The 17,264-nt window shown below is 44.6% G+C and overlaps 1 protein-coding gene across 1 annotated transcript in view; it reads right to left on the bottom strand.

Moving 5' to 3' along the window:
* Nucleotides 1-17,264, bottom strand: part of SPEF2 (sperm flagellar and cilia associated 2) — a 1,083,747-nt gene that overhangs the window by 1,019,299 nt on the left and 47,184 nt on the right. The window contains exon 3 of the mRNA XM_085631001.1: nt 12,329-12,581. Coding sequence (XP_085487127.1) covers nt 12,329-12,581 — 253 coding nt within the window. The remainder of the gene's footprint in view (nt 1-12,328; nt 12,582-17,264) is intronic.

The raw sequence follows: 17,264 nt of genomic DNA, 5'->3' as shown, positions 1-17,264 counted from the left end.
TGCCTCTAGGTTCTGCACCGGAGAATCTGGGAGATTGCAGTCTCCGTCACTCAGTTCACTGGGTCTCCTGCAACTGAAGTGTAATATCTACCCTCCAGCCAACGCACAGCAAAGCTTTCATTTCAACACCATTCCGATGGACTGGTGCTGTGTTCAGATCGCCCTGGAACTTTACATAACATAACATAGCAATATTAATGACTTGTTTTACAGATCACCTTTTATCTAATTTCTAGAAAACCTGGGTGCTGCAAATAATATGTATTACTATTACCCATTTTAATGAATTGAACTGAAATTGCAGTCATTTAGTATTTACTAACACTTGATGGAACTCAGTGCTTTACAGGGCCAGGTGCTGCGAGGTACTGATACCTGCACTTCTTTCATTTGTTTCTATGCACCCGATCCCCTTAGCTGAATTGGACTGAATTGTAAGCTTTATGCTCACTGCATTTCAGTTTTAAAACACCCTGTACATTCAGCTCTGTGATTCTTATTGTTTGAGCTATACACGAGAGCACATGTGTTTTCCAGTTGTCTCCTCCAAGTAATTGTGCCCCTCTGCCACGCTCCGTGTTCCTCCCTCTCGCTTGTGTGCTTCTTTCTGCCAGCTCCACATTACTCTTGCTTATCCATTTGCTTTTCTACCACCTGTGCCCTCGCCCACGCCCTGTGTGTTGCTTCCACCACCTGCACCCTCCGTGTTACTTCCGCCCCAACTCAGATCAGTAACTAAAAAGAAGAAAAAAATACGTTTACATCAAAGGCTTTTTTTCATTCTTTAGCCATGCTGCACAGCATCAGAGATGCTGTGCAGCATGGCTAAAAACAAATTGCCAAAGCCATTAGGTGCCAAAGGTGCGACCTATTGGCTTTACCAATGCTTGTTTGCCTTTTTGTAGTAAGATGCCTTGAGATTATTACTCAATATTACACATGTGCTTCTAAATTGCACAATTTTTCCTTTTAAAGTCGCCCAAGATGTTGCAAATGTATAGAAGTCCCTAACCCTAAAGCCTTTTAGCCTCTAACCCACACAGGACATGATCTGCGGATAAAGGGTCGCAGCTCTCTAGGATTGGACTACAACCATGGAAATTTTGAGGATGATAAAAACTTAAGATGATCATGGAATTCTGAGATGCAAAATGTATTCTTACGCCCTTCTTTCGCCTTCAAGTCCAAGGTATGCACGCCTGGTACTTTTTAGGTCTGGTGTTCACCAAGACCTTATGATTTTACTAAAATTATATGCTTAATATACTCACTTGAAAGGGTTTTAAGCCAGCTTCTTCATCCATTGGACTGTCATTGTGTCATTCACACTTTGCTTCCACCCACTACAGCATACACAATGGGACTTCACTGTGTTTTGCTCTTTCACAAACAGCACGTCCAAACACAAGGAACTTTCCTTTATTGCCAGTGTTTTTGTCTTTACTGTATTATTGCTAAGCGTTGCCTTTGTGTCTAGAGTCTAATCTGTTAGCAGGGTGTTTTCTACCAGCTCTCCATTAGTTTGATGTGAGCACAGGGCACATTCCAGCTTCATCAGTTCCGGCCTCCTGCGAATGCTGTAGAAAACTCCTTCTGGAGAGGCCTTTGCTTATATGACTGCTGCTGTTTCACAGCTAACCAGATTGTGTTCATTTGAAACTTTTTTATTAAGTTATTCTCTTTTTAGTATGAAAGTAATGAAGTGCATTTATAACCACACACCGGTATGTCACACAGGAATGCTTTTTAATTTTTAATTTTAATTGAGGAGTACAGTTATACTTTATTTAGTCGGTATGGCTTTCTATTTTGCTTTCAGTGCTCTTGTATTGTTTCCTTATATAGATATCTAAGGTTTATATTACTGATTAAAGCTGCATTGTTTATTCCAATTTCCTGTTCTATCTATCTATCTATCTATCTATCTATCTATCTATCTATCTATCTATCTATCTATATTTATTTATTTTATTTATTTATTTGGCGATTTTTAGAGCGCGCAAATACCCAAGGGTGTCTCGGCGCTGTGGATGCGGAACTCTCAGGAGGAAGGGAGGATTAGGCAGGGAACAACCATGTCTTTAGATTTTTTCTAAAGTTGAGAAGGGTCGGAGCACACTTGATATAAAGAGGAAGTGTATTCCATAGTATGGCTGTAGCCACGGAGAAGCGTTTGTCACCCCAATTGGCCCTTTTTGTACGGGGGACCATGAGTAGATGCGCAGAGGATGAGCGCAAGGCTCTTGTGTGTGTGAGCGGTCGAAAAGCTCTTCTTAGGAATAGCGGTCCATGATCGTGAATAGCCTTATATGCTATGCATAAAGCTTTGAATTTGATACGGCTCCTCACCGGTAGCCAATGTAGCTGTCGGATGTAGGGTGAGACGGATGCAAATTTAGGGATGGATAGAAGAGTTCTAGCTGCTGCATTCTGCACTGTTTGCAGTTTATTGAGGACCTTCTGTTGTGCATTGAGTAACAGTGCATTACAGTAGTCAGTTTTGGAAAATACTAATGTACTGACCAGGGTTTTGCCTGCATGTGGAGGAAGGTATGGAATTAATTTTTTTATCCTTTTTAGTATGTGAAAGGAGGAGGAAACCACTGAGTTAGCGTGTTGCTGGAATGACAGCTTGTTATCAAAGATAACTCCCAGGTTACGTACCTTCGTTACAGGTTCTGGGGGTTGTCCCATCTGGTGGGGCCACCATTGTGGGGACCAGGTGGGTTGAAGCCTCCCGAATGTCATCACTTCTGTCTTATCAGAATTGAGTTTAAGACAGTTGGATGACATCCAGGCGCTTATTGCCTTCATTCCCGTTTGGAAATTGGCTGCCACTGAGATTCCATCATTGTATATCCACAGCACCAGTTGGGTGTCGTCGGCGTAGGTAGTGAGGGAGATTCCGCAGGATTTTATGACCCTCGCCAGGTCCGACACATAGATGTTGAATAGTGTCGGACTTAGCGAGGATCCCTGCGGTACTCCACATGGCAGGGAGAAGGTCTGGGATGTGAAATTGCCTAGTTTCACAGTTTGCGGACGGTTTGACAGAAATGAGGCCAGGAGGTTTTTTGCTTTGTCTGTAACTCCTATGGCCTCGACACGGTCGATCAAGATGGCATGGTCGACCGTGTCAAAGGCCGCAGATAGATCCAAGAGTATCAGAACTGCTGCTCCTCCGTTATCCATCGTGTATCTAATCTCATCTGCTGCTTTTAGCAGTGCCGTCTCTGTTCCGTGGCCCTGTCGAAACCCAAATTGGGTGTCATCCAGTAGATTGTTGTGGTCAATATAGTTTGACAGCTGGATGTTCATGATCTTTTCAAAGATCTTTGCGGGGAATGGGAGGCAGGCGATTGGCCTGTAGCTAGCAGGAAGCAGAGGATCTAGGCTGGGTTTTTTGAGTAGTGGTTTAATTATTGCTTTTTTCCATACCGGGGGGTAAACACCAGATGCAAACATTGCATTGCAGATGGTGGTTAGAGGTGGAGCAAAAACTTCGGGGATGAGGTTGAGGATGCTAGGGGGGCAAGGATCTAGGGGTGAACCAGATTTGGTTCGAGCAATCAGGGGTTGGATGAATTCACAGGTGGTAGGTTCGAAAGCTGCGAATGTGGGGCCAGTATCAACGCCAGAGTCAGAGAGAATGGGCGCAACGTCGGGTGTGAATGTGTTGAAGATGGTTCTGACCTTGTCCTCGAAGAAGTTGGCTAATGCATCAGATAGTGCTTGAGATCCTTCTGACTGAGGAGCAGGTGGGTTAGATAGGTATGTTACTACTTGGAATAGTTTCCCTGAGGAGTTTTTAGCCTGATTAATTTGGTTTGTGTAATACGTGGTTTTCTCTGTTTTTATGAGTTTTTTATAATTGGAGAGAGCGCCTTTGTAAATGATTTTGTCAGGCGTATTGAAGTTACGGCGCCACTGTCGTTCAAGGTTTCTGCAGTACTGGCGCTGAAGTCTAAGCGACTCGGAGAACCAAGGGGCTGAAGGGAGTTTTCTACTACGATGGACGGTTTTGGACGGTGCTAATTTGTTGCAAGCTTCGATCAGATTCTCCGTGAAGGTATCTGAGGCTGGTATGGGATCATGTGCGTTAAGTAATGGACTGTCCTGTATCATCTGAGTGAGATGTTCAAGATTTAAGTTTTTCCAGTCTCTGGATTTGGTGGGGGGGGGAAGAGACGAGCGAGGGGAAGTGGGTTTGGTTGGAATAGAGAAACATATTGCCGAATGATCTGTCCAGATTAAAGGAATAATATCAATGATGGAAATTTCAGAGTTGTTGGTGAATAATCCATCCAACGTATGTCCTGCTTTGTGCGTGGGTTTTTTAACAATTTGTATAAGACCGGCTGTCTCTAAATCTCCCAGTAGCGTTCTGGTGTCTGGGTCTTCTAAAACTTCGAGGTGAAAATTGAAATCACCTAAGATGGTAAACTGTGGTGATCCAATTGATGTCTCGATTATTTGATCCAAGCGTGCTAGAAATTTGGCTCTGGATCCTGGGGGGCGGTAGATCAACATACCTTTGAATGTTGCTTTGCTGGATAGGCCTATCGAGAATAGGAGGGCCTCGCATTCAGGGTAGGTTGTGTCTGCTGTAATTACCTTGAGGTGGTTTTTGTAAATAATCGCTACTCCTCCACCCTTCCTTATCGGTCTGTCCAACTTACTCACACAGTAATTGTTAGGTGTGGCATCTCTGAAGTCCGGGCCAGAGGTCTCGTCTCCCCATGTCTCGGTGATAAATAAAATATCTATCTGTTGTGAGTCTATGAGATCGGCGATTTCAAATTTGTGTTTCGGCAGGGATCTTACATTTATAAGTGCTGTTCTCACTAGTGGGGGAGGTGTAGGGAGAGGAGTAGATGGAGTAACGATACAGGTGGGGCACTTGCGAGGTCCGATCCTAGGATTGTTATAGTTGAAGTTGGGTAAGGAGTGCGGAGACCTTATTGTTTGGTTAATGATGAGGAGTTGTTCCGAGGTGTAGGTTATTGGTACGGAGCTGGAGGCGGGATGGGGGGGTGGTGGATCAGAGGGGGTGGCCCTTTGCCCGGTCTCGGCGCGGACGAGCGCAGACGAGCTTGCCTTATGCGCGCCTTCGGCACGCAACCGGCGCGCCCGCTGCGCTCGTCCGCTGCGCTTCCGATATTGGCACATGGTTTATAGTGGCGACTGATGACGTGGGAGGGGGCGTGGCCAGCAATGGGAGGGCGTGGCAGAAGTCTCCCTCGGCGTGCCAATGGCGCCCCGAAAGCAGCGTTATGGGAGGACAGGCAGTGTCAGCTAGTAATCAGCTGCACGGCGCGATCCGGTGAGTGCAGAGAGAATAATGTGCAAAACAGCAGTATTTAAAAACACATACACCAATTTTAAAATATAAATGGCTTAGCTACAGACTCCCGGCTTCCGCCTCAGGAGTAACGCAATCTTTAGAGCGACGCTAGTGTTTGGCGCGCTTTAAGTGATTCGGTGGAGGGGGCGTGGCCAGCAATGGGAGGGCGTGGCAGAAGTCTCCTATCTATCTATCTATCTATCTATCTATCTATCTATCTATCTATCTATCTATCTCTTTGAAACCCTGTCTGTCAGCTAATCTATCTACGTGTCTGTCAGCTAATCTATCGACGTATCTGTCTGTCTGTCTGTGTGTCTGTCAGTCTATCTTTCTGTCCATTTGTCTACGTGTCTTTCTGTCTGTCTATCTGTCTACGTGTCTGTCTTTCTGTCTACGTGTTTATATATCTATCTATCTATCTATTTCTGTCTCTCTATCTGTCTAGCAATCTGTCTGTCTACATGGCTATCTAGCAATCTGTCTGTCTATCTGTCTGTCTACATGGCTATCTAGCAATCTGCCTATCTACCTGGCTATCTAGCAGTCTGTCTGTTTACCTGGCTATCAAGCAATCTGGCTGTCTAGCGTTCTGTCTGTCTGTCTGTCCATCCGTCTATCCGTCCGGCCATCTATGCAATACTATCTGTACAACCCTCTTTCTATCTGTCTATGTCTTTGCATTTACAAAAAACATTACAAATAAACCTTTTGAATTTACTAAAAGTAGGTGTATAAGACAGTTACTTTTAGACCTGGCAGCCTTGGGGTGGTCTTCCCCCAACGTTTGGCCTGCCTCCCTACATTTTCTGACCTCGATTTTACTACTTTTAGGACTTTGTGCATGTTACCACTACTGCCTGTGTTAAAGTGCTTGTCCACTCTCCCCCTACCATGGCAATATTGGCTTAATCCCCAACTGGCATATTTAATCTATGTATAAGTCCCTAGGTGGTGCACTACGTGTGCCCTGGGCCTGTAAATTATATGCTTGTGGTAGCCTTGCAGCACTTATTTTGCCACCCAAGTAGACCTCTAAACATGGCTCAGGCTTTCCATTGCAGAGCCTAATTATACAGCTTTGCACTGCCACTTCGACCTGGCAAGATAAACCTCTTGCCAGGTCTAAACCTTCCCTTTGTATGTATAAGCGACCCCTAAGGTAGGCCCTGTACGACCCACAGGACAAGGTGCAATGCATTTAAAAGGCAGGACATGTGCTTTTAAGTTCACATGTCTTGGTATTGAAAAACTCCCAATTTCGTTTTTCACTACTGCAAGGCATATCTCTCTCACAGGATAACCCTGGGATTTCCTTATTACATCTTTTAAGTGTAATTCCCGATTGTGAAGCGTTAGACTTTTCAAGTTTGGTGTCACTGGAATCACAATTTTAAATCACAACTTATGGTGAAATTGGATTTTAAGTTGCAAGTCTGAAAATGCCACTTTTAGTAAGATGCAAACCTATGGAATGCTTGGGTCCATATGCAAACTAATGGGACCCCTGATACTTTGTATACAAGAGAGTATCTAGTTGCTTTAATCTTTAAACAAATAAAGAAATATAGAGCTGATGTCCATAATCAACAAGCTTGTGTGTTATATTCCACTTTTCTCTTTTACTTTTTAGAAAAATGTAAGATGCATTTTCATCATGTCATCATAAAGAACAACTCAAAATTACACCAATTTTGGACATTAACAGTTCACAGCATTTCACAAAAACACAGACAGCAAAACATGATACATAAAAACATGAATATATACACATTTCAAAGCAAAACATGGAACACGAGTACTTAACTGAAAAGTAACAATCACACTTGGGCAGAGACAAACTAAAATGTACAAACGCCGAATGTGAAATATCTCCTGCCTGTGTGTGCAGCTCTGGGACCTATAATACTAAGTGTTCTCAAAAAGGAGAGCAATTGTTTGTAAGCTTTCTCCCTGAGCACTCTTGAAGTGTTTTCTCCCAGATACCGTGGACAGCGCGTTTCCAACCCCGCGACCATTATGGGGTTTTCACCAGGACCTGGACGTGGTGGTTTCTCTTTTAGGTTGTGACCCTTCGCAATAAATTAGGTGAGGAAAAAAGCCTGGTTGTTCCCTGGGTCTTCTGAAGGTATAATTGATGCCAATTCAAACCTTCTACTAACTCGGCATCTGATTTTGAAAACTTTGTGCGAATAAATCAAAGGAGACTTTTAGTAAGATGGCATTTTCCCACTTTAGCCTTTCTGTGCCTGCTGCCTATTTCAGAATACACATCCAGGGTAGGAGACAGCTGAACTTTGAGCATTCCCTCTAGACAGCCACGCACAAAGGAAGCTTAGGTATGACTGATAGACCATCTACATCCTGACGGGCAATCCTGTGCAGGATGGGAGGGAGGGGCTGACACACCTAAATAGGCTGTGTCCTGTCCCCATGCAAATGCCTGAGTTACCCCCTGTAGTGAGTCTGGAGCCAGGGCAGGAAGAGAGGAACTTTGTGCCCTTCAAACAAATTGTTGAAGCCTCCCCCACTTCAAAGGCACAACTGGGTATAAGAACTGGACCTCTGATTACATGACTTTAGGACACTTCTGGACCTGTGACCGCTCTGCCAAAAAGAACTGTTGTGCTGCTGGAAAGACTGTCACTCTGCTGGACTGCTGCTTTGCTGGACTCTTGCCTTGCTGTGTTCTTGCCTTGCTGAGCTGCCCTGCTGCCTGGGTAAGAAGGACTGGACCTGCATCACTTGAACCCAGAGTGACTCCAAGGGCTTGCTAGCTTACCTCCTGCTCTACATTTGAGGGATATCAAAGACTTCAACTACCCGCATCTGGACTTTACAAGCTGTGAGTCTGCCCTGTCAAGTAGTGCCACCCCGATCCTGGACCCTTGGAAGTGAGGCCTAAGGTGCTTTTACATCCAGAATCCATGCAACCTCATCGGAACTGGCACATCTTCGCCTTTGCGTGAGTCGGAACCAGCACATCCTCATCATTGGGTAGAGCGGACCCGGAGCATCGCCTTCGGAACCAGCGCATCGCCTTTGGTATCGACACATCGCCTAATGCCGAGCAGCGCCATTATTTCCAGTGCCTCACACTCGGAACGGAAGCATTGCTGCAGTTGGGTGGAGAAAATCAATGCATCTCGCCCACTGCAGCAGCCAGAGCGTCTGACTCCAGAGCGAGGGGATCACAGTTCGATCCCCGGCGGCAGCTCAGCATCATGTGACTCTGGGCAATAGCTCACTTAATCTCCCTGTCGGACCCCCAGCGGCTGAATACCCTTGGGGTGATAAGTTAGCAGTTTACAAATGTGGAACATAAGAGCCAACGCCCAAAATATGGCCTGGAAATATAATTTGTATATGAAACAAGTGCTAAATGAATAATAGGAATTCTTCATGCAGGAGCGATGCTGCAATTCTGCAGTCACTTCATCTAAAGCATCCATGAGCCAAAGCTCCATACTTCAATTTCCATAAAACCTTTCTTTAACCTTGCTTACCTTTCACATTATTGCAACATGCGTTTCCATTGCCTAGTGATAAAGTAGGAAATGAAAAAAACTGAAATAAATAATCATTATTAACAGTGTTACTTTTCCTTGTGGACTGAATACTGCTCACGGGTTCTTGGGTGAGTTGCTTGACCTATCAAAAGGTACTGGAATTAGCCCAACTTCATCATTATGGTTGAAAGGTGGCATTAGTTTTGCTTATGTTGTTGGCTAGATCAACTGCCCAATCACTTGGTTGCATCAGGTAAATCACTTTCATAATCCACAGTTAGACCTATCAGCCTTAGGGTGGTCTTCCCCCAGACCTTTTACCTTACTCCTCCATTTTAGCTGAACTTGTTTTTGTTGGATTTAGGACTCTGTGCACTTTACCACTGATAACCAGTGCTAAAGAGTGTGTGTTCACACCCTTGAACATGGTAACATTGGCTTACACCAAATTTGCACATTTCATTTATTTGAAACTCCCTAGTGCAGTGATACTGCATGTACCCAGGATCTGTACATTAAATACTATTGGGCCTGCAGCACTTATTGCCACCCATTTTAGTGGCCTTTTAAATATGTCTCAGGCCTCCAATTGCAGCATGTTTGTGCAGTTTTAAACTGCCATTTTGACCTTTGCCCGGCCCAAACCTTGCTTTTCAATACATAAGAGTCACTCATAGGAAAGGCCCATTGGGAGGGGTACAATGAATTTAAAAGGTAGGACATGTACTTTTAAGTTTTACGTGTCCTGGTAGTAAAAAACTCTTAAATTCATTTTTCACTACTGAAAGGTCTACCTCTCCCATAGGATTACATTGGGTTATCTTATTACATTTAATACGTGATAACTTACTATTGGGAGCAAGTAGGAATGTTGTGTTTGGTGTCTAAAGAATTGTATTCTAAAACCCTCGTTAATGGTAAAGTCAGATTTTAAGTCACAATTCTGAAAATGGCATTTTTAGAAAGTTGTCATTCTTGTCCCAACCATTTGATGTCTGCAGTATGTATCCTGGGTCCCATGACTAGGTGTAGCTGGCAGGTGGTCTTTGTATATTGCTTGAAACACACAAAGTGATGGGAGGAATGCAAATCAGTCTTGAACCTCCTCCTCATGGGAACAGTCCAGCCCGAAGTGCCAGGCAAGGGCAAAATCGTTCCTGGGTTGCTTGTGTTCTGAACAATTACCAGTCCCTGCAATTAGTTCAAGCATTCAACTCGTCACTTTTTCTATACTTTACTATGTCACCCTAAGTGGGACAGGTGGTTGCCTGTGGGGGCCACGGGCACTCATTTTTGGGGACCAGAACTTGCTTTTCTTTATCAGACATTTGCTGAGAGCAAGAGGGTGAAAAACATACAAACGCAAAAACGGAAGAGAAAGATGGGTAAAACAACACCTAGGGAGAAAGCAGGAGCCAGCAAGAGTGAGGTAAAGGCCAGGGAGCACCTGGCAGAGGATTAAAATAGGTATGATGTGGATTCCAAAATGTGAAACCTTAGTATTCAGAATGCAGACATTTAATATCTCCGGCCATGGGCTTCTAACTGCACTTTGGGCCCCTGAACTTATTGTTTTACACATTAGCCACTAGATGCAAATAGGGGTGGGCGGTTAATTCTGCTCCGGCAGCGGAGTTCGCGGAGTGCTGCCCACTCCAGCGCAGAGTACTCCATGATCCACCACGTGGCGGAGTTTTCCTTGCGCCTGGAATGTGAGCAAGAAAAATTAAGCACTAGGACGAGTCCTGGTGCAATGTCTCAACGTGGCCGGTTGCGGAAAATGAGCAACCGAAAGAAGCAGCACCCTCTGATTTTACAGCGCGAACAGGCTCCCGCCGCTAAAAATCAGTGCAAGCAGCACAACGATACGAAACTCTGCCGCACACTATAGTCTGCGGAATCTCACAGAGTTTTTATGTAACTCAGCGGAATTCCACTGAGTAAAACATCGCAATTATAATACACATGCACAGAATCCCAACCTGCAGCCTGCCCCTGAGGCCTATAAAGGTTCCCTGGATTGTGAAACTTCTCGGTTTGTTGTGTCATATACTTCTTGTCACGGTGCTATTAAGTCTTTTTATCCCATATGGGACATTAGTCACATTTACAATTGAATCATTATCCAAGTGCTGATATGTGTGAATAAAACAAAACTGTACAAAAGGGGGTGGTGATGGACGGAGCATCAGAACCAATCAAACACTCACACCCAGTCAACAGATCTGGGTTTGATCCATCACCGTTCTTTAGCCCACTCTGCCACCCCAGTTCAGACATGGCCATATGCAAATCAGTCTGACCCTGTGCCTCATGGGAACAGTCCAGCCCGAACTGCCAAGCCTTCCCTGGACCGGAAACAAGCTTCCTAGGTCCGGGTTCTGGCATTTCAGCCGTCTTTAGCCAGGCTTGCTTGAATCCAGTGGCAAAGTGAGCAAGGGACTCACGTCTGAGCATATCCTGTCAACTTATGGCGAACAAAGCGGTACAAAAGGGGGTGGTGATGGACGGAGCATCAGAACCAATCAAACACTCACACCCAGTCAACAGATCTGGGTTTGATCCATCACCGTTCTTTTCCTAGGACCGGTTTCTGGCATTTCAGCCAGGCTTGCTTGAATCCAGGGCAAAGTGAGCAAGGGACTCACGTCTGAGCATACCCTGCCAACTTATGGCGAACAAAGCGGTACATGAGGCACAGGGTCAAGACTGATTTGCATATGGCTGGGCTCAAACTGGAATGGCATGGTGAGCAAAAAAACGATGGATTTAAGCCCAGATCTCTGTACTGGGGTGAATGTATGACATTGTTCTGCATTCTGTCCATCAATTGTTGTTTTTGCATTTGTCACCCCGAGTGGGACGGGTATGCTCAGACGTGAGTGCCGTGCTCTCCATGCCACTGGAATGAAGCTATCCTGGCTGAAGAGGGGTAAAACCCCGAAACCGGTCCTAGGATGCTTGTTTCCAGTCCAGGGAGGACCTGGTTTGGCAGTTCAGACTGGACTGTTCCCATGAGGCACAGGGTCAAGACTGATTTACATATGGCTGGGTTCAAACTGGAATGGCATGGTGAGCAAAAAAACGATGGATTTAGGCCCAGATCTCTGTACTGGGGTGAATGTATGACATTGTCCTGCATTCTGTCCATCAATTGTTGTTTTTGCAATAAAACAAAACTACCAAAGCTGTTTGTGCTTGCACTCTCCGTTTAGAAAACATGCATGTCTGAGAAGACCTTTGCCAGGTGTGCAATCAAATATATTTAACCACTTGCAGAACACAGAAGAACTCAGTAGCAGTGATTAAGGAATACGTTGACAACACTCCATAGAATTGTTGCAAATTTGAAAACTTGTAACATCAACTCAGCATTTCAGCAAGCACAATCATATGAAGCAAACATAATTTCGGGGGGGAAAACAATTCTAATCTTTAAAAACCATTGGGGATCCATTCTGTAGAGCATGCTTACCTCTCGATATATTTCAGTCTGTATGGCCTGAAGTTTTGCGGGGGCCTGAGCTCGCATCGTTTCCAGGGCAACGCCAGTTAGCCCCGCCTTCTTCTTCTTCTGTAGAACAATGTACAATTGGTACAGAAGGCGGGTGGCTGCTCCATGCTGCTCTGACATGATGGCTTGTGCCACATTCTGATCGAACTGCACACCGAGAAGATTAAGCGTTGGCTCCATGCGGGAAAAGTTATTAAGCTTTGAGTGGGTCGCTCTGTTGTAAGAAAACATACACAAAGTACTAAAGACATCAACATCTGAGAATATACGCCAAATTAAAGCGCCCGCTGCTCACGTGTAACTCTAGTAGCATTGCATCCCACCCCCTCTCTTGCACAGGTCTCTGTTGCCTTTCAGGTGGGTTTGGGTTTTATATATTCACTTATATAAGCATACTGCATAGATTTAAGGCCTACAGAGAGCGTGCAAATTCATTATACATCGAGAAAATATCCATGACAAAGATGAAGAGCACGCGTCTGCGGTATGAACGTTAGAGGGATAAATAACACACAATGATAACTACATCGAATAAGTATTTGAGATGTGAAAAACAAAGCCAAAATCATAACAGTGTGCCACTGCACAAGCGATAAGAAATGCAAGGAGATCTGTATGGCCCATCATTAAATCCATCTAGCACATTTACAAGTGTGGCTCTGATACAGAAGGACAGCATCAATCCATAATATGACCACACCAGCATCATTGCCAGTTCAGGATATTTATGGGAGTTGGATTCAGATGGGGCGGCCGTGGTGGTGGCCTTATGTGTTTTTTAATGCTTGTAGAAGGACTTGATATGATCTACATACTGATTTTAATAATGAGACTTTAGGCACCATTTAGGTAATATAAGATGCTTTATTATAATCACTTTTGCCGTACTTATTGTGATTTAATTGTGGTGATAACAGAATGTATTGTTTTGGTTTATGGACAATTAAGTCTAATAAGCTTAATTATGAACAGAAAAGCAGCCGAAGGCAAATGAATAGCACGGAGCACAGCTGCACTGGGGGACATTCTTGCTTTGTGAAGGAGAAACAGAAAGAAAATGACATCGGTTCAATTGTAATGTTATACTCCATAAAACAGTGTTTCTGTGCTCTGTTAAACTTCAACACCATGGGCTATTGACATTGGTGTACACTCTACTACCATTTGAGTTTCCCAGGCTAAAAGATTAGATCATTTACAAGTGTTTGTAGGATTAGATTTATGTTTCACAAATGCCATATGGAGGTTTGCCAGGTTACGCAGATTTGTAGAGCGGGCTATCGCCCCGGAAGATATGCTGGCACGAGCAGGTCTGAGTCTAGCCAAATCCAGAGTCTAGTGTAACTACTTGAAAGGCCAGGTCTTTAGCTTATTGGGGGATGCAAGAAGGGAGGAGGACAGTGTCATAAAGCAAAATGATGCCCCCCCCTGCAGAATGTGACGAGAGCCCCCCCATCTCACATATCTTACAGATATTCATTAACCGTGGTCTGAATGGGACCACCTTTGAAGGATTGGGGGACCCTGAGCTGCAGTGGTGCAGGGCCTGCATTACATCCTTAGAAAAGGAGGCCCTCATGTGTAGCCACAGGTTTTTCCACACTTTAGGACTGACGTAGGAGAAGGCTTGACCGCCGAATCTCGATGTGTTCAAGTAGGTGTCCAGATGAGCGGAGGTGTCTGGAAGGTTTCTGAAAGCAGATGCAATTGCTGAGACAGTGGTATGTATGCTTTGAAAGTGTGGATAAGGGCTTGAATTGTGTTAGTTTGTGTACGGGGAGCTAGAGGAGCTCCTTCAGGTGTGATGTGAATACTGCATTGGAGGTTGATAGTGAATCTGGCTATCGAATTCTGGATGGTCTGCAGCCTTCTGGTGAGTATTTTGTTGATCCCTGCACATCGTATTACTGTGGTCCAGCTTCCTTGAGATGAGGGTGTGGGTGATAGTTTCCAGAGTGCTGATTGGGAGCCTTTTGAAAATCTTCCACAGGATCTTCAGGGTATGGAAGCATGAGGCAGAGACGGAGTTGGCTTCGGCAGTCATGTTGACTTTGCTGTTGATGACGATCCAAACATTCTTTGAATGGGTGGAGAGGGTGGGTGTCGGTACTAACTGTGTTTGCCACCAGGTAGTGCCATGGTGGGGTGCTCTTCCTGAAAATCATGATTTTGGTTTTGCCGATGTTCTCTTCCAGACAGTTGGTCTTCATCCAGTGGGCCATTTCAATCATACAGGCACTGAACTAGATCCAGCACTAGGCATCTTGTCCTTGAGGGAGAGAATGAGTTGTGTATTATTGACATAGGAGAAGGTGTTGATGACGTGAGAGCAGATGATGCTGGATAGAGGGACTATGTATATGTTGAAGAGGGTTGGGCTCAGTGAGCATCCTTGCGGAACACCGCAGATAAGGTTGCTGAGGTCTGAGGTGTACGGTGCCAGGTTGACTGGCAGGCTACTTCCAGTTAGAAAGGAGCAGATCCATCGGAGTGCGTGTCCTTGTATTCTGATGTCATGTAGGTGTTGGATGAGGATGGTGTGAAAGACTGTGTCAAATGCTGAGGAGAGATCCAAGAGGACTAGATCCACTCAAGAGACATGCGGATGTCATCCTAATGGTGATGAGGGCAATTAAAGTTTTGTGGTTGGGTATGAAACCAGACTGAGTGGTGTCAAGGAGTTGATGGTCATTGAGGTATTTGGTGAGGTGTTTGTTGATGATTTTCTACAAGACCTTAGCCAACAATGGTAGCAGGGAGATCGGTCTATAGTTTGCAAGCGTAGAGGGGTCAGCAGAGTGTTTCTTTAGCAATGGCGGGAGAGTTGCATGTTTCCAAACATCTCGGACGGTCACAGAAGAGGTGCAGGCATTCAGAATGGGTTGAAGCATGGCACTAATGGGTTGCAGTTCACTGGAGGAGGCATGGTTCTGATGGGGCTTCTGAGTGGAAGGACTTCAAGGTGACTGCTGTTTCTTTTGGGGCAATGACAGGCCACAGGCTTAGCATTGGGTGATCATGGGCCATATGTTTAGCATTGGTTCTTTGGATAAGATCAGGAGGCATTTGGAGGGGTTTGTTGTGGATTGAAATTTCTCTATATGGCGGTGACTTTGTTGCTGAAGAATTGAGAGAGATTGTTGCAGAGATCCTGCGAGGGGGTGATCGAGTTGGAAGTGGCTGCTAGTGTGATTAAATCCTTCATTTTGCTGAAGATTTCTTTGCGTCGGTTGGTGCTGGGATGGATGCGGTCCACTAGAGTGGCACGTTTGGCGGTCCAAATCATTTGGTGGTCGCGTCTCAGGCCTATCTGGATTGTTCTGGTTCATTCTCCAGCTACGTTCCAGTCATTTGTAGTGGTGTTTCATCAGTCTGAAATCCTCTGTGTACCAACTGTCCTGTGGTCTAGATCTTATTGTATTGCTGTATTTGAAGTGGGAAGGGAGTCGGAGAAAGAGGTGATCCAATTGTTGAAATTCTTGATGGTTTTCAGGAGGCTGTTGCTTTGTTCCGGTCAGTGAATGTTGAGAGTGGAGTTCTACTCATTGTCAGTCATGCTGTTCCAGTTTCGGCAGGCTGTGCTGGTGGTGGTGCTTGTGTGTTGGACAGAAAGGCTGAACTTGACGAGGGCATGGTCTATCCAGGGGACTGGTGTGGGCGTGTCAATTTGGATGTTGTCAAGGGTGGTCAAAATAGAGTCAAGGAGGTGTCCAGCGATGTGGGTAGGTCCCTTTATTCGTTGGGTGAGAACCAGGCTTTCAAGGTCTTGGATGAGTGCTTTTGAGTTGGGGTCAGCGTTGTCTTCCAGGCAGAAGTTCAGGTCTCTGAGCAGGAAGCAATTGCTAGTGTTGGGGGTTGGTGAAGTTGGTGCATAGTCCTCCCAGTCTGTAGATGAGAGTGCTGCTTAGGGTGAAGTTAGCTGTGACATGGAGCTTAAACAACAGGTGTTCCATATTAGGGGATGATGTGTCTGTGGAGGTGCTGCAGCTGATGGTGATCCCACCTCCGGGCTGGTGAAGGTTGACTTGCAATAACTTAACATCACTTTTGGTTGTGAATACATTTAATGGTAATCCTCTATAATAAATGAAGTTGTGTAATGTAGAAAAGTTACTAGAGGCCTACCTGCATTCTGGTCAGTACAAGAGTATCATGCACACACATAAGATTTCTTACAGTTGTGGCAAACTGATTTTCCAGCTCTACACCCAGGTGCGCTGAATATATTTTGAATATAAACCTTGCAGTCATGGATTCCTGCTTTTTGCGATTAATCTGAAAACTTTTGGGGCAGAGTGTTATCTGTCCCTAGTGTGATCTGTATGGAAATATTATTGATAACAGGGAAATATTTTTGTACCATTGTTTTAATTTTTGCCAAAACCAAATAATATCTTTCAAAAATCAAAGTGGTTGAGAAATCAATAAAACAGATGTACAACATGTAGGCACTAGGGTGGCGATATTGTTCAGCAATTTGAATCAAAGCAAAAATATTGTCCATAGTGCAACTGCTTTTATTGTATCCTGCTTAGTTTATAAAAAGTACATTATTAAATTCAACCCATATTAGCAACCACTTTTGCTTCTTAGTTCAGCAACCCACTGAGGAGACAGTTTATTCATTTATTCCTTACAACTCGTTTTAATACAAAAAAGACAACAGGAGTTTCCTTTCCAAAGCATGGAAAAGACTCTGGTATAGGCACATAAAAGAAATGAAGTGATATTGTAGGTGCCCTAAAACACACTAACTTAAGGAATCCTGCTAACAAGTATTTGAACCCAGGGCTCATGAGGATTTAGCTGAATACTAAATGTCTGTTTGTTTTCCTTCTAGAGACCCAATTGGTGGTAGGTCTACCATTGCTTACAATACCTTCCCAAGTCACAACAA

Source organism: Triturus cristatus, chromosome 2_1 (assembly GCF_964204655.1).
Source record: "Triturus cristatus chromosome 2_1, aTriCri1.1, whole genome shotgun sequence".
NCBI lineage: Eukaryota > Metazoa > Chordata > Amphibia > Caudata > Salamandridae > Triturus > Triturus cristatus.
Note: the sequence above shows the minus strand (reverse complement) of the source record. Positions and strands in the feature narration are given on the sequence as shown.